We start from the raw sequence: 27317 nt of genomic DNA, 5'->3' as shown, positions 1-27317 counted from the left end.
GGCCAGAACACAAAGCCAACTTTGTGGGATCAGTGCACAAAAAAAAAGAAAGAGCATGCGGTATCAGGAAGGGCACCACAAGCTACAGCAGAAGAGGGATGGGCTTAGGCAGGACCTGGCCTACAAATATTACCACATACTTTATAAATGACTTTCAGTGACCTTATTGAATTGATGAGGCTGGGTGCTCAGCAGGCCATTGGCAGCAGGCAGCCCAGCCCTGCTCTCTGGGATCCCCCATACATCCCAGCACCTTGCCACAACAGCTCCACAGCAAAAACACATCAAAAAAAACAGAGACCAAGAAGTAAAAGGGGGGTTAAAAATGCTATCCAAAGCTGGGCACCTTACCCACAGGTTCATTGGCTGTGTCTCCAGCAGAGCTTTTATGATGAGCATTAGTTGCTGGAGCACCACCAGGAGCCTCAGTTTCACTCCGATCCCACCCAGGGCAGTGGCAGAGGAAAAAGAAAAGTCCATGAAGAGAATCAGAAGGCTGTGGAATAGCAACCCTTAAACCATGCAGCAGCACTGACATCTGGAGGGTGGGATGCAGGGGTATGGGGAGCCACCTCAGCCTACAGTAGCACTGCACAGATCCTCCCGGACAAAACACAAGGCACAGTGGTTGCACAGAGGGATGGAGGGAGGCATGAGGCTCTGTCCTTCTGGAAGGTGCCTACAGTCATTGCTTTGGCACATCTCAGAGTGAGTTCAGTGCACAAAGACACCACCTGTGTTACCAAGCCAGCAAGCCCTCCTCAAGCAGCCCCAGTAAGCACTTCATAGAATCACAGAATCATAAATGTTGGGAAAGATCAATAAAACCTAGTCCATCTGTCAACCCATCACCACTATGCCCACTAAACTGTATCCGCCTCTTGTAGCATCTCTTTGCCACGTGCTAAATTGAGCAAAGTCCTCCAGCCACTACTGAAGGACACCGATCTGGGAAGGTGCTAGCAAAACAGATAGTGACATAATCCTGATGTGTTCCTGCATGGCTTGACAGGTAAATAACCTATCATTAAAAAGGAGGGAAGAGTTGTGAGTATCTGTGAAGTGTCAGCCCCATGGAGAAATGTGGAGTTTCCTAGTATACAATGGGAACTGACTTTCCCAACAACCCTGTCACCCCAGGTGACACTCCACCTTCTGTAGAGGAGACAGGAAGACTCAGCCCTGCTCCATTAGGGTGAAGAGGAAAAGGTGCAAAGTAGGACATTTGCTCATTTCTTTGCCTCTAGGAGCATTGCTTTGGGGCACAGCTCCAGCCCTCAGAGGATACACACTTCAGCAGCAGTACCTTTCTCTGTTCCCTCCCAGCTCCTTGCTTCTGCTGTTCCCTCCTAATTTCAGTATGACCCTGTCTTCACACAAAACACAGCTGCTTCCAGGTGGCAAGATCAGGGGCTCCCATAGAGATCTTATCCTGCATCTGCCTCATGGGATGGAGATGGCCCTTAGTCAGAGCTTATCCCACATCACAGCTCTCTTACTGACCACCTTTGATTTGGATGGGCACTGGAACAGAGTAAGTTAAATAAAGTTTCTTGATTGCATTGCTCATGCCAAAAGGAGCATAACTACAGCTTTCCTTTAACTCTGTGTTTGAGGAAAACAGCCATGCCAAGCTTCAGCCACGGGGAGCTGCAGAGATGCTGAGCTTATATAAGCTCGATAGGGTTGTTTCCAATGGGGAAGTTAATTTCAAGTCATGATACTTTCTGTATAAAGAAAGTGGAAATTTTTGGCAGGAACAGGGGTTAAGTAAAGCAGGTCAGAAGGCAGAGTTATAAACAGTGGAAAACAGAAAGACAAATAGGGGAAAATCTTGCTGATAGGAATTTATTCACAGAGGGAGCCATTTCTGAAGCCAGCTGAAAGCAAGCTCAGGCCATGTCTGAGCAGGGTTGGACGCTGTGTAGCAAGCAGTGAGCTTAGCCAAGCTCTTAGGGAAGCAGACAGAAATCTGGCAGCCTCAGAACAGGTCTCAGACTTTGCCAGGCCTGGGTAACAATGGTGCAGGATGAGGATCAGCCCTGGTGACCCCAGGCCACTGTTTGCTGAGTCAGCAAGGGAGTCAGGAAAGCAAGAGGGTCACGAAAGCAAAGCAGTCAGTCAAAAGGAAGTCAGGAAATGGCTAGATTGTAGCATTGTCCCCTAATATACTGATATGCTGGCTCTTTGAGCTTATAAGATACGAGATTTGTCCATATAGCCTACCTGAGCTTAGCAGGATGTTTCCAAGGAATTTGTTTCTGAGATGCTTCAGCGCTAAAGGATCAAAACATCATTTCAGTACCTGAAAGGCTTGATTTTTCAGAGCTTTCTTCATCTCTCATCCCCTTCCTGCACAGAAGAAATATTAAATCACTGTACTTTTAAACATCAGAGATCACTCTGGCCTTGCCCCTGTGCATTCAGCTGCCCACCTTGCCCTGTTCTACGTTGGACATCAGTCCTTTGTGGCTCCCACAGTCATCTCGGAGGTGATGTCCCAGGGCAGGGCACTCAACCTGTGACCAAAGTGCACAGTGACAAGGGGATGAAGTGCTGGGGGGATTCCTCCCCCTGCTGCTGTGCAGAGAGCAGGAGATATGAGAGCTTGCAGAGGAGCTTGTCAGGAAAAGCATTTTTGCAGCAGTTAGCAGCAGCACTGTTCTTGACCAGTGTTTCAGTAGTTACACAACAGGCCATGACATCCAAACTATTTCTTGACTAGGCTTTGAGTGTCCCAGAGAGCTGAAATGAGGAAAAAAGGGAACAGTGAGTGCCAGTCACAGCAGCTGTCTTGCCACACAGCTTAACATTTAATATTGTATATATATTTGTTCATGCTTGCTAGACATTGAGGAGCTGCAGCTTGGGAAAAGTTAGCAGCTGAGATACTGCTGGAAAACTGCCCAGACTTTCTCATTTCCTGGGTACACTTTATCCATCATCCCATTATTCAACTCCAAGATTTTCCTCAGATTTTTCCCAGTTTCTTGTCACATTAATGTATTTTCACACACTTACTGGAACCCAATCAGTTCACCAGATCTACCAAGCCTGTTTGCAACTCCCCCCATCTGTTGTTGTCCACCCAGGAGGATGCTCCCTCCCAGACAGCACATAACGAGACCCACCTTGACATACCTACATGTGCTTTCCCTGGAGCACCTGAACTGGAGCAGCCCTACTGGTGAGGGGCTCCTGCCATGCCTGCACTGTGGATGAAGTGCAGATTACCCCATCCATGCCCTTCTTCACAAACACCCTGCAGTGGGGCAGTACCCCATAGCCTGCCATACACCATCACACAAGAGTACATCCAATGTGGGGCAGGCTCCAGGTCCAGGTCCATTCCATCCTACCACCTTTCCTTGCTGTCCCAGGGACCTTTCCACTCTGCCATACTCAAACAAGCACCCCACCTCCATGCTGCAGGGCAGGTGATTATCTAGGTGTGGCTGCAGCATCTGCTAACAAACAGGGCTACCTTTCCTCCTGATCAGAGGTCACCTGGAAGTCCTCACCCACCACACTGAGACAAGCAGTGACACACAAGTGATGCCACTATTCCACAGCCTCCCACCCCGAAACCACCTCAGGCTGTGCTAGGCAGCTGTCAACAGCCTTCATGGGGTACTCACTGAGTGTCATGGATCGGCCCAGCCCCAAGCAGTTGGAGTTCTGTACTCCAGGAAGAAGTTTGAGAACTCCTACTCAAGTTTTGGACTTGGACATTTGTTTTGGCTTGGTTTTGAGCTGCAGAAGTTCAGCTGGAAGAGCTGCCACATGAAAAAGTAGATGGCAGAGCTCCTAAGTGTCACCAGCATGCCGCAGTATCAGCAGCTCTCCATTGCCTGGAAAATGTAAACACAGTGCGACTAAAACCATAGCCAACCTTTCTCACTCTGGAAACTGGGTGGATTCAGACCTTTTCCTCTCCATTGAACCAGGGGTTCCTCTGGATCCCACTGAGCTGTATGCCTCTGGAAAGGCGCTCATTCCACTCAATTGCCCCTGGCTAGGGCTGAGCCAGGTCCTGGAAAGGCTCCACCTTAGCTGAGCAGAACAGGACAGTTCAGATAACATTCCAGGCCCTTGTTATAGAGCCGGTGCATCCCAGTTCACCACCCTTTCTCTCTTCCTTGATCTGCTTTCCCAAGAATGTAGTCATCCAGATAATGGTCATAACAAAAATCACAGCACTCTCATCCAGCCTCTTCTCCATCCTTCCTCTTCTCTTTTACGTCTAAGGCCAAGATTTGCTTTCACAGCCCAGAATAATTAGTGGTCCTCTTTCCCCTGCACTACTTTTCTTCTTTTCTCCCTCACCCCACAAGGATGGGGGTGAAGACTGCTACTTCTTTTTCCTGCTTTATTCTGCCACAGCGTTCCTTACTGGCACTGCATAAAGCCTTTCTCTAGTTCACATACATACTTGGCTCCCCAGCCTCAAAGACCCAAAGTCAAATTTGCTCACACACGCTTCTACTGAGATTTTAGTCACCCTGAATACCTTTTCTCAGACACATCTCTTTCAGCCTGTTTAATGGGGTCTGATGTGATGTGGTATGGGGAGATGGTTTCAGACTAAAGGAGGGGAGATTTAGATTGGACATAAGGAAGGAGGTTTTTTTTACAGTAAGGGTGGTGAAGCTCTGGCACAGGTTGCCCAGAGAGCTGGTTGATGCCCCATCCCTGGAGACATTCAAGGTCAGGCTGGCCCAGGCTCTCAGCAACCTGATGGAGCTGTTGGTGTCTCTGTTCATTGCAGGGGAGTTGGACTAGATGGCCTTTAAGGGTCCCTTCCAATTCAAACAGTTATTTTAAGTCCATTCCTACCGGTATATTCTTGAATTGCAGTGCTTTGTGCCAAACCCATATAGACTGTCAATGATTTAAAAGAGGTGAATATTAATAAAAAGTAGAATGTGCACACACACAAAAAAAGCATTTAGCACAAGGATCCTCTGGGTCTTGTCTAAGAAGTACTGTAGGATTTGTCCTGCAGTCCAGCTGATTAAGCAAGCACTGGATACCACAAGGAGCCATTTTTCTTATCTTCATGCAAAGGATTTATGTGAAGAAACACAGTTAAAATACAGTTAATTGTCAGCACTAAATCGCCTAAATTCCCTGAGCTAAATTAAAGCACAGCTGACTCAACAACAGACTCTGACCAGGTAAGAAGAGAGCTCTGAAATAAGAAAAAAAAATGAGTGGAACTGTAATTATAGAGGGTGAAAACATGACACTACTTTCCAAGTGACAGCTTCCTCCATGTGTCCTTGCTAGGTCTCCCCCATTGTACCATGGGGACAATCCTTGGTCCTTCCTCACCCCACTACACATCAGTGCACCTCTCTCTGTGGAGAGGAGCTGGTGCTGACCATGCTGCAGGGTCCCCAGGCTGAAGGGCCATGGGGTTGGTTACCTTTAACCAGTGGGTTTCAGCAGTCTACAGCAATGTATTTTTGCATTAGAACTAACCTCAATCATTCTGTAGGTGCCTGTTTTCAAATGTCAAGAGCCACTCTCTTAAGGCTCTTAAGGATCCCCTGTGCTAATTCTGCACAAATATTAAATTCTAGAGGAGTCATAATTGATCCCTTAGATATCAGTAAAGCAAGAACTGAGCCCTGTGGAAAAGCTGCTTACAGAGAATGGTAATCTTGAAGTCTTTGTGGGATCAGTGAATATGGTATTCACACAAAGCGTTTCGAAGTAGGATATGTTATACAGCCTGAGTTAAACTTGTGTTACACTTGTATTGCAGTTGCTGACATAAAATTATATGCTTCTATGAGAACTAGCTCTTATAACACATTTAATGAGAACAAGCACTCAGAGTATCCTGGAAATACATATGCAATTCATGAGATCACTAATGGCATTTAGCACAGCTCATTAGCTCTCTGGGCCTGAACAGCACTGAGCATAGCACGGTATCACCTAAATGTCAAGAGTGTCAGATGAATAAGCCAGGCAGCCACCAAGTGCAGAGGGAAATCATCCCTCATTCAAGAGCTGAGAAGATCTGCAGCCTCTCCAGCTCAGTGCTCATAGAATTCCTCTGCATGACAAGACAACCAATATCCCACATCAAAGCTAGAATGGGATGAAGCCATTTCTCTTTCCCTCTAATATCTGGAATAAAAGATGGGGCTCCCAGGTCGTAGCCAAATGTGTCCATGACTCTGGTTGCATGTGTTGACTGAACCAGTCCCACACTGTTGCTGTGGGGCTTTCAGTGGGTCTGCTTGCATTTTCCATCTCCTGGAAGTATTTCAGTGCTTGGAGAAAAGGAAGAAAAACTAAAGAAATGGCTTTTGCAGAAAATCTGATAAAAAAAAAAAATTAAAACATTTGGAACAGATGAGAAAATATTCTACAATTTTCTACAAGTATTTTGGACTGTTAAAAAAAATAATAATTATTATAATTCTCTGGCAGCAGCAAATCATTCCAGCAGACAATTCCCCATTCCTTCCTACGTTAGTGCTTGGGATTTTTTCCCTCAAATAGAAACCTAAAACAAAAGGTATTGCACAAGTGGACTAAGGAGTGAAAAAATGCCACTCTTGAGCCATGAGTACACAGGCACTGAGTCGATGCCACCTGAATCAACACAGTGCAACAGATGGGGATTTTAACGTGGTTCGTGCTATTAATCATTAATTTATTTTTTAAGCCATCGCTGTGAATCTTCCCAGAGCAGGCTGCTATTCTGCCTGTTATGAATCACTCAGCCAGCGCAGGATGAGATCATTATCATTTCACTTAGTGTTTCTGAAGCTGCCAAGCATCCCCTGAGTGTTTCCTGCAGACCCAGAGTGCGGGGCAGCAGTAAAGTGTATGTCTGGCTACAAGCTGAGACACCATGCCAATGCACAGAATGGAAGTCATGGATGGCAGCTGTGTGGCCATTGCCAGTGCCTTGGTAGTGTTGAAAATTCCCACATTGTAAAGTCCAAGGACACAGCACAAGGACTGGGAGGCAGGTTGTGAAAAATAAGGATTTTCTTCTTTCATTTTTGGTGTAAAACTTCCTGCTTGCTTTATTGAAACAACAATTACATCAGAGGCATGATGTAGCAACAGGGCAAAGGGGAGAAGCTGAGAGCCACGGAGCCAGCACCACATTTGTGTGGAAAGAAAGGGAAGGAATGGAGCGAAGAGGAATTCGTGAATGACTTGGCAAGAAAAGCACTCAGCCTTCTCCTGTCCCTGCCATCAGGCATCAGCATCATTTCCCCAAGAGCCTTCTGGCATGTGAAGGATGCCAAGAGAGAAGGATAAACAAAAAAAAGCAGTAACTACATGACCATTTTCACTTCCTAAAGTGGGTGACAGAAATTCCCCCTAGGTCATATGATCTTTGTTGAAGCTGCACCAGGAAGAGCAGCAGCAGCCAGCGAGTGCAGGGCGTCTCCATACAAAAGCCTCTGCTGCCTGAGCCAGAGGTCAGAGCAGCACAGGGATGTGCATACAAATGCACGCAGACGTATCAAGGTGAGGTGCAAACATCCTCCCAGCTGGATTGTGTCTTGCACAACCCTGATTCTATGCAACCTGGCAGACCTTTTGTTTTCCCTCCACTGCTCTACTTCAAGCATGTATCCAGACCAGAACTTCTGAGAAGGCTCCAGCACATCTCTCAGAAAGCAGCTCTCCTCTCTATGTGATTAGAGGTGGTCATCTGCACCATGTTGGGGATGATGGCAATGAGAAGATGGGTTGAACCAGTGGTCGCAGGCTCCCAGGTGGCCAGTGCCTTCTATGACACAGCGCTGCTGCTGGTGGTGAAGAACTTCTACAACCAGACCAATTCAACCGCCCTTTCCCAAGTGCTGGAAGATGCTCAGCAGAAAGCTGTCTCTAATTTTTATATCATCTACAACCTTGTCCTGGGTCTGAGTCCACTGGTGTCAGCCTATGGCTTGTCCAAGCTGGGGGACAAGGTGCATCGGAAGATCCCTATCTGCGTCTCACTTCTTGGCTATTTGGGCTCCAAATCTGTCCTGCTTCTCCTGATCCTGCTGGACTGGCCAATTGAGGTGATGTATGGGGCTGCAGCCTTCAATGGGCTGACAGGCGGCTTCACCACATTCTGGGCAGGCATCATGGCTCTGGGATCTCTGGGCTCCTCTGAGAGCAGGAGGTCTCTGCGGCTCATCATTATTGAGATGGTGTATGGCCTTGCAGGCTTTCTGGGAAGCATAGCATCTGGCTACCTCTTTGTTGGCTTCAGCTATCACTTTCGAGAGGGCACTGTGCTGGTGAGCTGCAGTATTGCTTGCTATGCTTTCTGTTTCCTCTACAGTGCTTTTGTGCTTACAGTCCCCAAGCCAGCAGCTTCCTGCCCAGACAAAGACAAGAGTGTAGAGGAGGCTGGCAGCCAGCTACCAGGCCATACAGGAGGAGCAGAGAGCACCCAGCCTTCAGAGAGCAGCAGCCAAACTCCAGTAACACCCTCAAAACTAATCATCATTATGCTTTTTGTGGCAGCGATCCTCTATGATCTTGCCGTGGTTGGTGCAATGAATGTACTTCCACTCTTCTTGATCAGGGAGCCTTTGAGTTGGAATGCCGTGGAGATCGGCCACGGCAATGCTGCCGGGTACATGATTTTCATCACCAGCTTCCTGGGGGTACTTGTGTTCTCCAAGTGCTTTAAGGACATCACCATGATCATGATCGGAGTGGTGTCATTCAGCGCCGGCATCCTCATCATGGCCTTTGTGCAGTGGACCTTCTTGTTCTACATCGGTGAGTAGAGCTTCTGCAAGTGCCCTCACCCCACACCTCTCTTGTACAGCATACATCAATATCCAGAGAAGGCATATGCTCATGTCTATGCTCAGTTCAAGGCTTGTTAACCTGAAATTTGTCACTTGTCATAGTCCAGATCTGAGTGGGAGAAAAATGCTTACAATGCAGTAGGGCAGGAACTGTTGCAGGCTACCAGTACCAGCCAGAAAACACTGCTCCAGTAATGTGAAGCTCTTGTTTCTCAAGGCATAAGACATAAGACTACAATGGAAGACAATTGTGAAAGATTTCCTGCTACGTGATCTCTTAATATGCCATTTGTTTTTATTATATTAAGGTTTTTTATGACTGGTGGGAGAATGTATATGAGAAAATGGAGCTGCAATATTATGGCAATGTACAATACAAATCTTACGCTGTATATAAATGACTAAGGGACAGGTAATAATAGCTGGGGCAGGTTTGTTTTGGGGAAGCAGCTTCTGCAGGAACACAGGAAACCAAAGGCCAAGAAAGTATCCCTGATGACAGTGAGGTGAGTGACTCATTCCTGACTAACAGAAAGAGTATGGCTTTCTCACACAGCTTCGGGATCTTTTTTCTTGAAGTGAGAAAAGGATCAGAGAGAAATGACCTGAAGGAGGTCTTCTGTCTGCCCCTACAAGAAGGGAGACATTGAAAATTAAACAAAGTTATTCTAAGGCGAAAGATGGTCAGATGTTATTTCTGTACCAAGCTGAAAACTGAGCTAAATTTTTACCAGATTTTGTTCATTCACTATGCAATTGGACAGAGGAAAAAAAAAAAAGACAAAATTACAATTTAAAAAATGCTTGTCCAGTACTAAGTCTGTCACCAAAAAGTGCTGATACTGGGTTTGTAGGATGCATACTGCTTGTGTTGGAGAAACACCTCAGTTTGCTAGAAGTGGGCCCATAGAGAGCAATGAGGTCTCCCCTGAGCCTCCTCTTCTCCAGGCTGAACATTCCCAGCTCCTTCAGTCTCTCCTCACACGGCCTGTGCTCCAGACCCCTCACCAGCTTTGTTGCCCTCCTTTGAACACGTTCCAGGGCCTAGGTGTCTTTCTTGCAGTGAGGGAATTGAGATAGGGTGCTCTCTCCACTGGTTAGACCTGAATTGTCCACCTTACTACTACAAGGAGAGTGGCTAGCTCAGGCAAAGTGACTCTGCTAGCTGACCCAGTTGGTGGCTTATCACACCTGGATGAAGCAAGGACCTGCATTCCCCCTGCAGATTTTAAGCTCTTTCTGAGGCTGAGGGAATGTGACAAGGTGAAGCAAAGGCCCTGCTCATGCCAGAGGTGTGCAGTCTTCAAAAGCAGTGGGTGCTGTGTTATGAGATGGGAAGCAGGTACTGATGATAACCATGTATATTCACTGTGTTGCAGCTCGGGCAGTGATGCTTTTTGCCCTCATCCCCTTACCAACCATCAGGTCCATGTTGTCCAAGCATGTTGAAGGATCATCCTATGGTAAGTGTTTCAGTTATCCCACCAAGCAAAAAACTGTCAAATCCCTCTCTCTGGGGAGAGGCAAGTTTCCACTACAATCTGTGCATTGCACAATAACAGCTGGTACCACAAAAAGGAAGGGAGGAGCAGAAAAACTTGCAGAACAAGCCTGTCATTTCCAAGCCTCTCCTCCCTTGTTGCTTCATCATTTATCCACAGAATTTTCAGTATATGTTTCAAGAGATTACTATCAGTGTGCAGCTCAAAGGCAGGGAAAATAACACGAGGTATTGCTCAAAAACACAGTGCTCCAGGGGAAATAGAGGGCATGCTGGGCTGAAGCACAGTGACACTCATAGTTTATATTTGGCTTCTTCCAGTTTTGGGAATGATGGATTTCTTTCTTTTCCTCCCTTCCTCCCTTGCTGGAAGTGTCAGAGTGCTCCCCTTCCCTTTTGCTACAACAGAAACAGAATAGTGCACTTCAGTGAAAATGTCTGTCCTCAAGCAGTTCTGAATGGCACTCAGTTTGCTCCTCACTACACACTGCACAATCACACACAGCTCTCCATTTCAGGTATCATTACATTTCAGCCCAATGGATGACCCGTCTGGTCAGAGGCAGGAGTTGATTAAGATCTCTCTTGCCCTGAATATATTGCTTTTTCTTATCATATGGAAATGAGCAGTTACTTCCAGTTGGAATCGAGGTTAGAATTTTTCATTGCAACCTCAAAACCTAGACTGCTTAAGCAAGCAGCATTGTCCTGTCCTTTAAGGAAGAGTTGCTTAACCCTGCTCCAGAACAGCAGCAGATATAAGTTTGTGCAATCTGGCCCTTGTTAAGCCATGACTGCTTTGCTTTCCTGTGCAGTGGTGGATGCTGCAGGGAGGTGTCACAGCAGGCTTTTTTCTCCCTGATGACAGACAACATTGCTGTTTTACAGGTAAGGTGTTCTTCCTGCTGCAGCTGTCCTTAGTCATCACCGGAGTAGTAACATCCACAGCCTACAACAAGATCTACCAAAGCACGCTGAACTGGTACAGCGGCTTCTGCTTTGTTCTGTCTTTCCTGGCTGGCTGCCTGAGTCTCCTCCCTTTAAGGTAAGGAATAGGAATTGCTTTACCAATGGGGCACACTATGTTTTCCACTCACTTCATGATTCTAGGTCTTATCGACTCCAATTACTGCAGAGCAAAGGACAGTGTATTTTCCTGCTGCATTTTCTGATGCAGTGAGATTGCCTAAATGCGCAGCTGTATACAGAGTGATTAAGTTAGAATTCCAATAAGTTCTTAGAACAAAAGCAACTTCTCTTTCCCATGAAAGGTTGGACTTGATGGTCTTTAGAAGTACCTGGGGCTGTTCTACAACTCCATGAAAACCTGAAAGACAACACGGCTTGTACACAAAGCAGTAACTCACAGAGCAGATGGCAGACTTTCAAAAGGAAGTGCATCAGCACTCAGCCAACTGCAGACACCACAGAAACCAAATTTTAACCTAAAGGCTCGACAAGAGCAAACAGTAGTCTTGAGAAGGTATCTTGTTAGCTCTCTAGTAACCTGTTTTTTTGTTGTTCTTTACAGCATTGTGGCCATCAAACAACGTTCAAGCACTGGTTCTCTTCAGATTCTGACCAAGTGACAGAAGCTGTACCATCCAACACATCTTTCAGTCTTGATTAGTAATTTGAGGAAGGTCTGCCAAGCATTTGCCCCTGTAATTAACTTCATTTCAGGAAGCACCTCATCTGTCCTCACCTCACAGCATGCCATGCTCTCAGCCACTGAGACACCCAGTGCCTTGTTGTTTCTGCAGTACATCATCATGCAGAGTGATGGGTGCACTGGCTGTAGGTTACTGTCAGTGTTCCAAACATCTTCCTTTCATTCTAGGCTACTTAGCAATAATGCAGAGGGAGAAGAACAGGGCAGAAATGGGAGGTGTGTTTCTAAGCACATCATCCAGTGTAAAAGGGAAAAGCCATAGTTCTCCACTATTTTCTTCTAGTCCTTCAAGTCTGAAAACTCAAAGCAGTTCTGTGACTTTGGTTTACATGGTAGAGGTCCAGAAGCAGCACACTGGGAATGCACAGCTTCTACCATACTACAGACAAGAGTAAAGATGACTGATGTTAGGAAGAAAAATACAGAATTGTCATACTAAACAAAAACAAACAAAACAAAAAAATCCCACAAGGTAGATTTTTTGTAATCTCTACAATAAAACACTTCTTAATACATGTTCATGCTCCTCATTTCTGGGAGACTGCCATGGTAGTGCATTAACAGTTTATGGGAAGACTCCTATGACTCAGCAGCTGGTGTTTCATCTCCAGCCCCAGGATGTATTGCTCTTGTAGCAGGTTAAGAAATGGGCGATTGAAGGTCACCACCCCTACAGTTTCACCCCTGCCACAGCTCCAGTCTTTGCTTTCAGGTTATCCCAGTTAAGCATGGTGACAGACAACTGACGCTCAGTTAAATCAGCAGTGGAATAAACTTCTACACAAAAAGTGCTTCTGTAGCACAATAATAGGCTGCCCAGTAAATACACACATCACGTTTCAGTGGTGAAGGTGACAGAAAATGAAATAGTGAATTCTTTGTAAAGGACTCATCTTTAAACACATTTATTGGACCGTTCCATCAAACTGAGGTAAACAAATGGTGCATTTAAAAACTGTAAACACTGATAGGGAACAACAAACAATTTTACCTCCAAGTGTTTCTCTCCATCAATACTAGTTCCATTGCAAACACTGAACAAAATACGAGGGCTGTTCTGAAAGTAACACCTCCTATTTTACAATGATAGCCTGCAATGCCAGAGGCAAATGGCAGTGGTACGGCAGTATAACTTGAACCTTGCCACCAGTACCGCATTGCTTTTTGCTCACATGTGACAGATGGAAGCACAGGAGCACTGTGACAAAATGGTGTCTGACATGGAAGAAGATTAAGCTGAGGTGTGATACTGTGTTCCTCTGTGGGGAAATAATTGCATCCACCAACATTCATCATTGCTTACTGAACACTGGTATAGGCCACACAGTGCATGTGAGCAGAGGGTGGTGTGTTTCAGCAGTAACAACAGCACGTCACTTCTGCTGCTATAGATTTTTATGAGCATAACATGTAGGCTTCTGTTCATCACTGGTGAAAACAAATAACTAGTGGTGGTGACTGTGTTGAAAAATAACATTCTGTAGCTCAGAATTCGCTCTATCAACCAGTGCTATCGTGCTATTTATATTTGTTGTAGTTTCCATGGAATTAAATAGGAGGCATCACTTCCAGAGCAACCTACATATACCTGTACAGAGATATATGAAAGGATATAGAAACATGCCAGCACCATCAGTCAAGACATTTCATAACCTGTGAGTCTGAATGAGAGCACAGCTGTCAGAGCTGGCTGAGCACATGAGACAAGAGCGCTGCTCTCTTTTGCACCATCAAATTCACACATAGGAGGGGAACCAGGGCAAACCTGGCTTGATTCCCTGGCTGGCCAGAGTCTCTGCATTTTAAGGAGTGACTGACAGACACATGCACATAAGAAAGCAGAACAAGGACCTTTATTTTCCTCCTTTATTTTCATGCAACCGTGTGTGATGGCCTTCAGAAGCAGCTCCCAACTCATGGTCCACCAGAGCATTCACATAAGACAGAAACCCTCCAGGAGTTGAGAAAAGCTTAAGCAGAAATTCAGAACAGCTCCGGTTGAAGAACTGGATTTAAGCCAACAATATCCTGGGCTGTATCAATAGAGGAGAGGACTGCATCCAAGACTAGGGGCCCCAGCACAAGTGTGCAGCTGCTGGAAGGGCTCCAGAGGAGGGCCACAAAGATGACTAGAGGGCTGGAGCATCTCTGCTATGCAGAAAGGCTGAGGGAGCTGGGTTTGTTCAGGATGGAGAAGAGAAGGCTCTGAAGAGACTTCATTGCAGCATTCCAGTACCTGAATATGGTACTTATGGTGCTTATGAAGATGGGGAAGAATGACTTTTTATGGTCTAACAGTGATAGGACAAGAGATAATGGTCTTAAACTAAAAGAGAGGAGATTTACACTCGGCATTCAGAGCAAATTACTCAGAGGGTGTTGAGCAGCAGAACAAGCTGTCCTGAGAGGCTGTGGGTGCCCCATCCCTGGAGGTGCTGCTCCACCCCTGGAGGCCCTCAAGGCCAGGCTGGATGGGGCCCTGGGCAGCCTGGTCTGGTGGGTGGCAACCTGCCCCTGTACAGGAGGGATCTGGAACTTCGTGGACTTTTACATCCTTTCCAACCCAACCATTTTATGATTCTCTGAAGTTTCTTTCTGTGACTTAGACCACAACAGCCTTAGCACAAGTGCAACAAAAATCCAAGCAGACAGCTCTGAAGAATCCACAGTTTATTCTTTGATAACATTTATGACTGAACAGCTAACACTTATCAACATTTTGTTTTTCAATGGATACCTGAAAAAGCCATGAGATGTTTCAACAGTTGTTTATTGCAAGAGTCAGTACCTGATAAAAACATGTATGAACAATGCATGGCTCCTTACTGAGTACAAAAAACAATATCTCAGTGCTTGCTTTATTGTGCTGGTGCCAGTTGAGAGAAGGAACAAACATTCTAGAGGCTATGCGGGAGTAACCAGGACAGCAGTGAAATTTACATCCTCTGAGACAGGTCTTGGTCTGGCTGCAGGTTACAAAGGAAGCTAGGCTGACCTACGGGCTGTTGGGAAGGACTCATCTTATCTGGGCTCACTGGAAGGATGCAGCCACTTTTGGCACCATTTCAGTGCAAGCACAGAAGGTGACCATAAGTGACTGAACACTCAGGAAGTTACTCAAAGACTAAGCTCCTGTCCTACTCCAGCTTCCTTTTCCCAGCATCTCACTTTTTCCCACTATTAGGGTTTGGGTCCTCCTAAGAGAGATCTATCCATCATCTAAAGGATTACAGGCCTTGCCATTTTGACCAACAGTTCAGATCTCAACCTCTCACTAACAGTAGCAAAATAAGTAAACTACATCTTTAAGGAGTTATTTTGCTATTCTGGAGTTCTCCCTGCTTGCATTGCTTCCCCAGACTTCACATCTCCTCCCACAGCTACCTGGTGGTCTACAATAACAGCTCTTTCTTTCATAGAGCCTCAGTAGTAGTCCACAGGAGCTAGGAGGTCCACCACTACGCACTCTTCTTATACTGCAGCAACTCTTGCAGAGGAGGTTTTCTTCTGAACATTAAGTTTCACTTCCCCTGCAGATGATAAGAAAATCCTGGTACCAAACCCAAGATCACAGCCTGAAGTTACAGCCTTTCCTCCAGTTAGCTTGTAGGTGCTACAGAGCCACACACTCTACCTAGGTGGGAACACCCACCTTTCAACAGCTCAATCAGAATGGGATGTATCTGAAATCAAAATATGCTTTGACTACGTAGTTGTTCAGAAACTAGGATGCACAAGCAGTGGCATCAGTTTAATGAAACTTTAAGCTGATCTTAAACCACTCCAGCAGTGATGATTACTCACACTTCACTTGGAACCCCCACTGCCTCTTGCACTTATGAATGGCTGTGATGTCTACCGCTGAATTCCCCAGAACCAAGCCGCACCTCAGGTAGGCACAAAACTGAATGGAAACAGAACGCCAGCGTTATAAGGTATCAGACAGAACTTAACGCAGCAAAAAACAACCTTTCCACTCATCCTGCACATTCCTGATGAGGTGGAACAGAAGAATGTCTAAATATTATTTCCAAATTTGCTTTGCTTGACTTCCAGTGATGTTTCATAGTCAACTACAAATCTTCATTTACCACACAGGCACCAGCTCAAAGAAGCATGATGATCCATTTGTGGGAAACAGAGGAGACAGGAATTGACTCTAACCCTGCAGGTCAAACTGTAGAAAATTTATACATGTAGAGGTGCTTATTTTAGAAGGGAAAGACAAAGGAAAACACCAGGTTACTGCATCAAGACTATATCTTCAAGTACTCCCTTTGCACAGCAGGCATTGTTAGTTGTTCCAAACCCAACAACAACCTCAAGATGTTACTCTACTTAAGTGTATATTGATAAACTGTGAGCTTAAATCAGAAAGCAGCTGGTTTTAGTACCACAGAACTGCCAATGGACATTAAGTCAAAAATGAAAACCCTTCAAAACTGCTTAAAAACTTGACTTTTGCATCTGGAGAGTTATAATCTCATTAGCCTGACAGCTACCACATTGCACAGATAACTCATCTTGACAGTTGCTATACAGCCACTATAGCCACCTGCAAGGGTGGGGGTCAGATATATTTGGTGCTTATGAGTCCAAATCAGATTGGTACCTGACAGGAGAACATAGAAGTTGCACAAACCCAGTTACCCTTCAGATTCTTCACAAGAATGTTGCCAGAGACCAAGTAATCACCCAAGCTTAGGAGTAAGTGCTCAATGCCTTTTTTCCCCCCAGCTTCCACTATTTTACCGATATTAACTCCAAGACTCCTCACTTTGAATTTATCCATCCAATGAGGGTTTATCTGCATGCAGTTAATCCACGACTCTGATACTCATCGAGGCAGCACCCTCTGTACTAAGGCTATCAACACCAAACAGGCATTTACTTGAGGCTGGACTGCAGGAGAAAAGAGAAGGGACTTGCAGAAGCAGCTACGTTGCTAAAGGCCAAAAGAAACTACTTAAAAATAGATCTGTACCAGAAGAGGTCTTAAAACACTTGCCATGAGGTTCAGTAGAGATAGGCAGGGACACTATGTGTACCTAGTAAGCCTCACTGAGTTGTTTAAGGCAAGTTTCACATACACACAATGATGCTTGTTGTGGGCAAGCATTTGACACTTTTTGGCTTTTTAGTTGCAACTGCAAAACAAATGTAAATAGGGAAAGAGTTCTACCTTTACCACAGCAGGCACCTTAACTGGTTATTAGTGAAGAGGCTCTAGATGAGAAAAGAAAAAAAAAAAAAACAAAACAAAACAAAGCATGGATCAAGAGAATTCTACCATGCACATTTCAGAGCAAGCTTTAGAAAAAATACACCGAAGAACTCACACTTGCTTCCACCATCCCCCGTGGACACCCAGGATGATTTTGATCCCCAACCCGGTCACAAGAACACTTCAGCCAACTGACATTACTTCATAATCACCAAGGTAAACAAAGATATTTAGTATGAACCAACAGCATGCCACGCTCACAAAAAAAAACACAGTTCATGCTTGTATCACAGGCTATATGTAGGTAGTGTCAGTATGCTCTGCCTAGGACCAGCCCAACTCCCACGCAGGAAACTCCCCAGAAGGCATTTTAGCCAGTGGGAGCATACAGGTGGTAGCAAAACAGAAGATATTCACTTCCAGTCTTTCCCTCTCCATAAAAAAAAAAAAAAAAAAAAAAAAAGAAAAAAGAAAAAAAAAAGGGTTTGTTAGGAAATAATTATATTTTTAGCAAACAAAACAGAATAGTAATAAAGATGTCATTTTGGCACCTTGCAGTAGAGTTTTATTTTCATCTTTTTAGTGTTCTACTCATCAGTTCCTTCCAGGCTAAAGAGGTAAGTTTTATCAAGATCCCCATGCACTTTCACTATAAGCCCCATGTCACTCCATAGGATAGAGAAGGAACCATTCAAGATAACTCAAAAAGATGAAACACACCCCAGTTTAAACAGAAAACGAGGAGAAAAGTCAAATAGTCTTCAGAGGGTCTGTTCCAGCCTGAGCACAGCTGGTATCTCAGTTGACAAAAAAAAAGAGACCTTCATAGAGTTCCAGTATGCCTAGTGGTACTGAGCACTGAAGTGCTAGACTGTCCATGAAGGTACTTCTTATTTGGTCTCTGGCTTGTCTTGCAATAGTGGTATAATTGACTCCCATGCTGTAAGGCACTGAAGAAAGAAAGAAAGATTAAAAGATGGATTACATATCAGCTCTTGTGGTTCTTGCCCCACCCACCCAAACTGACAGAATGCAAGTTCATAGTACTTCCATAATACTTAAGAATTAAGATACCCAAGTTCTTTACTGTAAAATAGTACAAATATTTCCTGAAGAATAACCACTGTCTTGGAGGACAATGAACTACCTTTATTCCTGCCAGTGCTACAACAATGCCACATACCTTCTCGTAGTACTGGATGTTTTTATCTGCCATTCCCATGAGTAGCTGCCTGAAGTCTTGTCGCTTGTTGTTCTGCCATCTTTCCATATCTGCTTTCAGATCGGCATTAAAACATTCTACTCGGTCTTGACATTTCTCAACATCTGTGGGTACCTGCCAAAAAAAAAAAAAACACACAAAAACCCTTAAAATTAAAAAAAAAATAAAATTTATATATAAAAAAAAAATCAAGATTGATACTGTTTCCTCCCTTAAGCTGTGAATTGTAGAAAAGGTAGAAACAAAAATATCTGCAGAAGTTTTCAGGAAATTCCTTTTATTTTATTTCTGTTCTTTGCAGGTGGAAGTCAGGAGTTTACAACTACCTTCCATTTGGCAAGCCACATAGCTAAGCAGAAACGTACTTGTTCTCCATAATGCAGTTAGGGACAATCAGTGAAGTACTCCATAGGCTAATAATTGAGAAAGCCCTGCATCTGGGCTCCAATATAGCTCTGCAAAACACAAGGCAGCATCTCTTTGATGCTCACAGGCTTTGAATAACCCTTCATTTACACAACTGGATTCATATTACAAGCAACTCCATGGCCAGTAGCTACATAGTTCTTCCACTTTCTCTGACCACTACACTTCTGGTCACTGAATCCAGTCTGCTAAAAGTCACAATACAGATCTCTCACAGGCTTCAGACAAGAACTTGCAAGATAGTTGGCTGGAAGGCTCAGGGGATGATCCTCTTGAAGCAGGCATGTCTCACATCATTTTTAATAACTCTGTTAATTTAATAGGAAAGGCATAGCTATCAAGAGAAAGAGTCATTCATTCTACAAGCAAAACCACGTAACATTTTCCAAATCAATTCAGTTTCTAAATGCTCAGTAGCTCCCTGCTTCTGCCAAGATCCAAATCTACAATGAAGATTTAAAAGACAGCATTCTTTCCCATAGACAGTTCTCCCTCAGGTTGAAAGGACTGTGCGACAAGAACAATCCAGTCATCAGCAGATGGATTGTGCATGTTCTAACTGAGGAACTATAGCAATTCCAACTAAGTTTACACAGACTTCTTGAAGCATCCACATACACACTGGTCTTACTCAGGAGTTCTAAGTATATGTATATGGTATTTTTACTCTTCTTGTTCTTTGGAAACACAGGCCTTTCCCCCTTCAAACACACACAATCACTTCTCACTTCAAAGTCAGGGCTGCCATATTCACTGTTCCCACAAATCACCACACTACAAATCCTTAAGAAAGACAGACCTAGGTTATTAGGAGTGGATTTTACCTCGCTAAAAGGAAATGTCTGCACTTCACTATCAGCTGAATTACTGTAAAAACATTCCAACACAAGCAGCACTTTTCCTCTGCATTTTGCTTACCAACAGGAAAACTAGAGACTCTGCACTGTTACTCTAATATTTAACACCACACATACAGAAGAACCTACACAATGCTTTTGGTGGAAACTTCATCATATACTTCCTGACAGACATTTATAGCAGCCCTACAAGCCTGCTGTATTTATAGCCCACTGAGTTTTAAGCTGATTTGAGAACCACATAATGATATCAGTGGAGTTCTGTTGAGGCAGTCTGATTACATGTAATGTGAGCCCCAGAATGCCCTCCACTGGGAGAAGTTAACAAGAAATGATCAAGAACTAGTTTTGTTTGGGTTTGCTTTGTGGGTTTTTTGTTTTGGTTTAGTTTGTTTGTTACCTTAAGGTAACTTCTGCCAATCAACCAAATAAGCTGAAAGGGACATAAATGCCATCATGACATTCAGTTCATAAGCTAGCTCGTTATTATTCTGTTTATAGCTTCTGGGAATTTATAGCCATGATAACTCGCTAAATGTAAGATGCATTGCTAACTGCTCTAACTTATCAGTTCTTGTAGATAATAACATTCCACTCAGGCTGGAAAGAATCTAAAAGTTGTATGCTGGTATTTTATGAACATGCAAGGAATTCCATTAAATTTTTTTTCAGCTTCCCCTTCAATGCACTGTAAAGGTCTTACATTAAGAAAAAAGGTACAAGAAGTTACCAAAAGATATGCTTATGGTACTCTGGAGAGGAAATGTAAAAATTCAGAAAATTCTTAAGACTGCTATTTCAATGTTAACACTTTACACAATAATCCTACCAAGAAGTGAGCTTCAAAAACATTTTAGTAGGTGAGAGATTAGCAAAATTAGCCAGCTCTACTGAACCAGGATCTTGACAGAAATCAGTACCCAGTATCCTCAGCTGGCTTAGCGGATGTGATAGATTTGGTTCCATATACAGAACAGGTTAGAACACCTACACATACAAAGCTGCACTTCAGAAGTAACAGTAATACCACATGAATCAGAATTGGAGCAGACAAAAGAAGATATCCAAGCTGTCCTGCTATCACCTTTGTCAGAGTCTGTGACAAAAACAGGTTGAAGATTGGAAAAAAGGGCTGCTTTCCAAGAGTCTGTACTCTTCAGTTTCAAAATTAAAGACTTTAACCTTCCTTTAAGATTGTTATACAGTACCTGTAATATTAGAATTTATTCTTCAGTTATTAACAGAAAGATGGAGGAGAGCCAAAAAACCCAGGCAGAAAGGACAAAATCTGCTTTCACTGTTGTTCAAAATAACATTGATACAAGATACAGCTCTTGCAGTACTCTTCACGCAGAAAGCAGGTGGCAGCATAAGCACACAAGCTTAGAATCAAAGAGCCTCAGAACCACTCAGGTTGGAAAAGACCTTAAAGATCAACAAGTCCAACCACAACCTAGCCATACTACCCTAACTCGAACAACCCTTTGCTAAATCACGTTCCTGAGCATCACATCCAAACAGTTTTTAAACACATTCAGGGATGGTGACTCAACCACCTCCCTGGGGAATCTATTCCAGTGCTTAGCTACCCTTTCTGTAAAGAAATTTTTCCTGATATCCAACCTAAACTTATCCTTGAGGCCATTTCCCCTCATCCTGTCACCTGTCACCAGTGAGAAAAGACCCCACTCTTGCTGTAAACACCTTTCAGATATTGAAAGAGAGCAATATGGTCTCCCCTCAGCATCCTCTTCCCCAGACAAAACAGCCCCAGTTCCCTCAGTTGCTCCTCCTAGGGCATATTCTCCAAGCCCTTCACAAGCCTTGTTGCCCTTCTTTGGACCTGCTCCAGCACCCCAATGTCATTTCTGCATTAAGGTGTCCAAAACTGAACACAGCACACAAGGTCGGGCCTCACCAATGCTAAGTACATGAAGTCTTGCCAAAACCTGTCACCCAGTGACCCCTGCTGCACAAGCTCAGCACCACGAGGGAAGGTCTCCCTAGAAGAAGGAGCAACACAAGAGTCATATGGTAGAGCTCAGTGATGCCAGTGTCTAGGAACTTGATTCAGCAACTGTAGACCAAAATTACCAGAGACTGCTTAGTAACCATCGTTCAAAGCCATAGCTACTGAACAGTCCAACTAGATGCTCCAACATGGGTCAGAGCCACCCTTCTCTAAATGGTGGGAAATCAGTAATAAGAGACATTTCCAGAAAAGGTTAAATACATTCATACCTAGGTCTTCATTTTGCACCAGCCTGCCACCAAACTCTTTCTCTGCCCCAAAGTGTTTATGCTGGAAAGAGGAAGCAAGACCCAGAAAAAGCAGTCTCTACTTCTTCACTTATCAGAAAGCAGTGGAAGCACACGTTGATTCTGCAGAGTAACGTGAAGTTCTAACCTTTGGACGGTCTTCTTTTTTCAAGGCTACAGCTTCCAGTTTTGCTTCATACTCTGCTTGAACTTGGTCTCTCTTCTTCAACACATTCTATGGGCAAGAGAAAAGACAACTGTGAGAGGGATGCTCTTGCTTATTCCCCTTCCTGTCTGTAAGAAATTGCAGTTTTACAGCTGAAGTGATAACTCAGTCCTAAATTTGCCTTTTAGTATGCTGTCCTGTTTTACAATATTTAGTAAGCAGCATTTAAAAGTAAAGAACACTTTTTCGCCAGCAATTAGAGGGTCAGATAAAAACTCAGTTCTCAAGACAAGGAGGCAGTTTGGGTGTTTTGGTTTGCTGTTTTTAATAATAAAAGAATTAACCTTATGAAAAGCACATTTTATGTGAAAGCTCTGAACCACCCGTGTGACTTTCATGTTGTAAACATTTTACAGACAGAGGCTTACCAGAACTGAGAACAAAAGAGTCTATTCTTATGTTCTACTACATCTACAAGCCAAGTTCTCTGCTACAGTTGTGTTACAGGCTTGAAGTATAAAAACAACAAATAGAAATTAATCTTTTTAAGGATATATACTACTAAAAAGGTATAACACGTAAGATCTGGCCAAAATGAACAAGCGTTATACCCGCTAATCATCACCTTCTCCCTCCTCCCTCCTAAGGTCACCACTGCAGGAACTCCATTCTGAGTGAAGGAATAACTATTGCTGGAGAGTCAGGAGATGTTGCAATCGTTACTCTTTAAAGCCTCAGCCCATGATACCTGGAAAGACTCTCCATTCACAAATTTGCTGTTGGCTTAGGTTTAAAAAAAAAAAACAAACACAAAACCAAACCAAAACAAAGAAAGGGGCAGGACAGCACACATGCTATCAGTCATGCTTGCTTTGAAAAACCATGATATACTCCCCCATTTCACAGCTTAAGCACTTATGTGAAACAGTACTCAAGTCCTTGAGGCTATCAGTGTGACAAAAACCTGACTGATTTTCCACTTCATAGTGCCCCTTAAGTCTGAATCAACTGAGACTATTTTCACAGAAAAATAACCATTTCAAGCAATTGCATTCAGCCCCCATGAACACGGAGCAAGCACACAGGGTCTGAACGTGCATTAGCCAATGATTAACACACACCGACAGAGTAGATTCAAAGGGCAAGTATTTCATTTCTCCTTAAGTGCCCACTATGGACCATTAGCAACATGCTTCTGAATACAGCTTTAGCTACCCATTAATGGTTGACCTGAAAGCAATGAGAAAAATATTGCCTTCCCTTTTATTTGTCCCATATGCGAGAGGATGTATTTACTCAGGCAGCCCCAGGCAATCTCTTCACAGTTGCCAATTAATGCATTACACTTCAGCAGCTTCTCAGAAGAGCTCTGTACTGAGTAACACCAGATTTACTGCTACCTATGCAACACTTGATTGTTAAAGCCTCAATGAGAAGGAAATACCAAAAAAACCAGAAAAAACACCACACAAAAAGTCACAAACCCCACTTCAGCTGTGTAAAGAACAAAACCACTGGTCACTGTACAAGGAACAAGACAGCCTGCTTTCAGTGATATAGGACCTTCTTCAATTTGTATTTAGTTAAAACATTCCACATTGATCTATACCTTTGAAAGAGTTTCAGTAGTTTCCCAGCAGCCTCTTTTCTCATGTTGTGGTGCTACCCACTTGCACTGCATGTACCCTCTTACTGCAGCTAGAGCTCACAAAGGATCCTCATTTACTGCACGCCTTTGAAGAGAGTCTTCAGACACTGTTTGCTTTATAAATACATTAGGAGTGGTGTCCAAGCACACAGCTGAGAACGATATCACCTGGTAGGCCTTTCAGGTCACATTAAGCATACAGAGTTCATGTATGATTTTAGCATCAGCACTAAATTATTTAGAGCTGACTTTGTCCTCTGCACATACCTCCATGGAACACCAGCATATGACAAAAAACACTACCACACATCTGTGCCAGGTTTTGTAGTGGTTGGAAGGGACTTTCAGAGATCACCAACTTCAACCCCCCTGCCAAGGCAGGTTCCCTACACAGGTTGCACAGACAGGCGTCCAGGAGGCTCTTGAACACCTACCTGTGCGAGCTGGTATAGGGAACCTACTTCGGCAGAGGGGTTGCACTCAATGATCTCTGGAGGTCCCTTCCAGCTCTTACAATTCTGTGATTCTAGATACTATCTGGCCATTTCATGTGTGGCCTAGTGTTTCAGTCAAGGTCTCTCCTAGCCTCCACCACACATATTTTAAATTCAAGCCCACAATCCCAGCCTCTATCCACTTCTGCAAATCTTTCAAACGAATACAGAGCCAAGATATGTGGCTTTCCTAGAATGAGCTCATGGGTAATTCAACCAGGCTTTCTGGGCTTTGCCTCTGTAGGTATAGTTCCCTCAGGCTGACCCCACCAGGTAAAAACAATGCTCCTTAAGAAGATAAGGGGAGCACTCACTGCTAAAAATAAAAAAGTGAAGTGAACCTGGCAGTTCTTCCACTAAGGAGGCATTCACCCAGTTCAAGACAGCACCACAAACCAGATTTCTAAGCTGCGCAGCTAGGGTGCAACTTGCAGTGGATAAAGCTGTCAAGTTTGCACTGAATTACTAGAGCCCAAAAACTTACCTTCCCCCAAGTACCCCTTCCAAAAGCTGTCTACACAGACACTTCACAGCAGGCTTCAAAGCAGATGATGAACAGCACTTCTCACCAAGAGGACAGTGCTTTCAAGAGAAAGCTTCTTGCACTCCATGAGAAACCTCATTTTCAGTTACTTGGTTTCATCAAGTCTGGCAACACGGTGCTGTAGCTGGCTACCATGTCAATACTAAGAGATTTACATTACAATAAGAAAACTGCGCTTAGTATGGCTTGACAGATTTCAATTTTGGTATCTGGCAGAGATGGAAACCAGGAGCAGTATTACCTATAAGGGTTTTTATTCTTGATTTCAGATGTGATAAAGGTAGTGAAATGACCAAGCCTGACACTAAGCAACATAATCCTTACTGAACTTTTATTTTGCAAATACAGACTGCATCCAACTAATTCCAAAGCACCAACACAATGAGCAAGTTCAGCCACTAAAAGAAAAACTGACAGGAGGAGAGAATCTTTTAGGGCACTTGAAAGTCAAGTCAACAGCATGGAAATTAAGCTACAAAGCAAGGGTTTCTTCAACTGAAGAGGTACTTCAGGCAGCTCAAGAACACTTACCACAGAGAGCAGCATTAAAGACTTGCAGCAAAAAGACAAAAAAAGAGTATCGCAGCTAGACTGTTCACCCAGAGAATGCACTCAGTATCTTTGTTACCATCTAGGAGTGCCTAAACCTAAAATAAATCTTTCTCACTTCTCTATACATTTGTGCAAAACACCACATATAAATCAGTCTGATACTTCAGATGCCATTTCCAGCTGGACATGGAATCTGTATCATGAAAAGCCAGATGCTCAGGGCTAAGAGTTTTTTTCTGCTAATTTCACATCCTGTTTAAATACACATATACTCCCTCCTACAGAAGGAACCTGAACATCCCAGATTCTAGCCTCATCTCCAAGCATTCTGGTACTGCAAAGGAAATGCACCTACACTTACACTAGATCTACCTATAGCTATAAATAGTATGAAAACAAATGGTAGCTTGAGAAAATGAGTACAAAGCCTTGTCCAAGAATACTTTGCTTAAGCCAGGCAAGAAAGACTTGCAGCCAGCCATTTGAAGCTAAGAAGAGAAATCTGCAAATAAGTATTTCCAGTTCTCAGTTTCAGAAGTATAGGATGACCAAGAGGGAGGACTAACGTGCTCATACTGGGTTTCCAACAAAGGAGGATACATCATGCTCTCATAATGGCTGCTCCAAAAGAAAGTACTCAAAGGAATTTGTTAGTACTCTATAGAGGGTATTAGTAATGCACACTGTTCCATGGTTGTGTGGTGAGAAGCGCCAGCAGCCAAAATTAGAGTGGTCTGTTTCAGTAAACCTTCTGCCATGCAATAAGACTTGCAATCACTGCTTACTTCAAGAGAAAAATACCACTGTGAAGTAGCTTTTAATGCTTACTACTTGCACATAAGTGCTTAAGTTATCAGGTTTTTCAAGATATCAAGACAAAAAGTCACAGATGAACATCTTTAAGCAGTTATTTGATAAGCGGAACTTAAAAGCTGGACAGACACATCCTGCCTAATGTATAGAGAAGAGAGGAAAAGCCTTATTTGTCATTTGGACTCCTGGATCTAAAAGGAGCCATACAACACTGCTGCATACAAGTGACAGAAACCTCATGTGACATTCCCTGCAGTGTCAGACAACAAACCAGTGGCCAAGATTTTACCTGATGTTATAACATCTCAAAGAGAAGATTAAAGACAGCTAAAGGAGTCGATTTTCAACATCCTATATGCACTCTATGTTAGGTGGCTGAATAGCAGAGCTGATTCCGTTACCCATGCAAGTACTCATGCTACTAAACATTACTATTTTTTTTACTTAATTACAAAACCATTATCCTAATTAAACCATTTACTTCTCTCTTTCCCCCACCACCAAGTGCTCTCACCCTGAGAGAGAATTAACACACTGACATCACTCCATGAATACAAAACAGCACTGTCCTCAGTCACTTGGCTCCCTTTACCTTCATTGACTCCGAGTACAGTATATATTCCCTAAGCACTGGCAGGAAGTCATCCGTCATATCTTCACTGAGTTCTTCAAGAGCTGTGCAGCAGTTCCCAATGCATGCAGACACTCCTTCCAGTGGCTCTGATAGCTCAACCTCCAGCCCACCCCAGGTTGAATAAATAGGTCCATATTCTCGTAATTCCACCAAGTATTCTGCAGATGCAAAAGGGAAAAGAAAATGAAAACAGAGAATAAACTGGGCAAAAGTATCTGCAAACACTTACATTAAAAAAGAAGAAATTATGACCAAGCTTGGCACACGTTAACTCTCATAGCAGTCTAGTGTTGTAATAACATCCTAATCATCAGAGCTCCACAGCTGCATGGGGGAGACTGGTCCACATTACACCAGCTTAGCTGACTTTTCCTGAATACTTCTGTACACATAAATATTTACTTCTGTATGGAAGCCAAAGTCATATCTTATACATGTAAAACTTAGTTGCTTCATCAAGACAAATGCATTAAGGTTATCATCTTCAGAATACCACTAGTACTCTTCCAG

At 43.7% G+C, this 27317-nt stretch overlaps 2 protein-coding genes across 4 annotated transcripts in view; one reads left to right on the top strand and one right to left on the bottom strand.

Annotated features, from left to right (window-relative positions):
* The first annotated feature begins 263 nt into the window (after positions 1 to 263).
* SLC46A2 (solute carrier family 46 member 2) lies at positions 264 to 12483 on the top strand. Of its 3 annotated transcripts, none has more exons than XM_085530252.1 (5): positions 264 to 7506; positions 8564 to 8763; positions 10175 to 10258; positions 11185 to 11341; positions 11828 to 12483. In XM_085530252.1, the coding sequence occupies exons 1-5, from the start codon at positions 7475 to 7477 to the stop codon at positions 11883 to 11885; spliced, it is 531 nt and encodes a 176-aa protein (XP_085386378.1). In that variant the 5' UTR covers positions 264 to 7474; the 3' UTR covers positions 11886 to 12483. The 3 variants fall into 3 exon arrangements, with proteins under 3 accessions (XP_085386378.1, XP_015705353.1, XP_015705352.1); XM_015849867.3 differs by having other exon boundaries at positions 7608 to 8763; XM_015849866.3 differs by having other exon boundaries at positions 264 to 8763.
* A 2140-nt stretch (positions 12484 to 14623) lies between these two features.
* SNX30 (sorting nexin family member 30) overlaps positions 14624 to 27317 on the bottom strand; it is a 46610-nt gene continuing 33916 nt past the window's right edge. The window contains exons 6-9 of the mRNA XM_015849852.3: positions 26766 to 26965; positions 22105 to 22191; positions 18376 to 18528; positions 14624 to 18142 (exon numbers count right to left, since the gene is read on the bottom strand). Of these exons, the coding sequence (XP_015705338.1) occupies positions 18083 to 18142; positions 18376 to 18528; positions 22105 to 22191; positions 26766 to 26965 (500 nt within the window). The 3' untranslated portion in view covers positions 14624 to 18082. The remainder of the gene's footprint in view (positions 18143 to 18375; positions 18529 to 22104; positions 22192 to 26765; positions 26966 to 27317) is intronic.

This window comes from Coturnix japonica, chromosome Z, assembly GCF_054131305.1.
Source record: "Coturnix japonica strain WE chromosome Z, WE-NBRP24, whole genome shotgun sequence".
In the NCBI taxonomy this organism is placed as follows: Eukaryota; Metazoa; Chordata; class Aves; order Galliformes; family Phasianidae; genus Coturnix; species Coturnix japonica.
The sequence above is the reverse complement of the archived record's forward strand: the minus strand, read 5'-3'. Positions and strand labels throughout refer to the sequence as shown.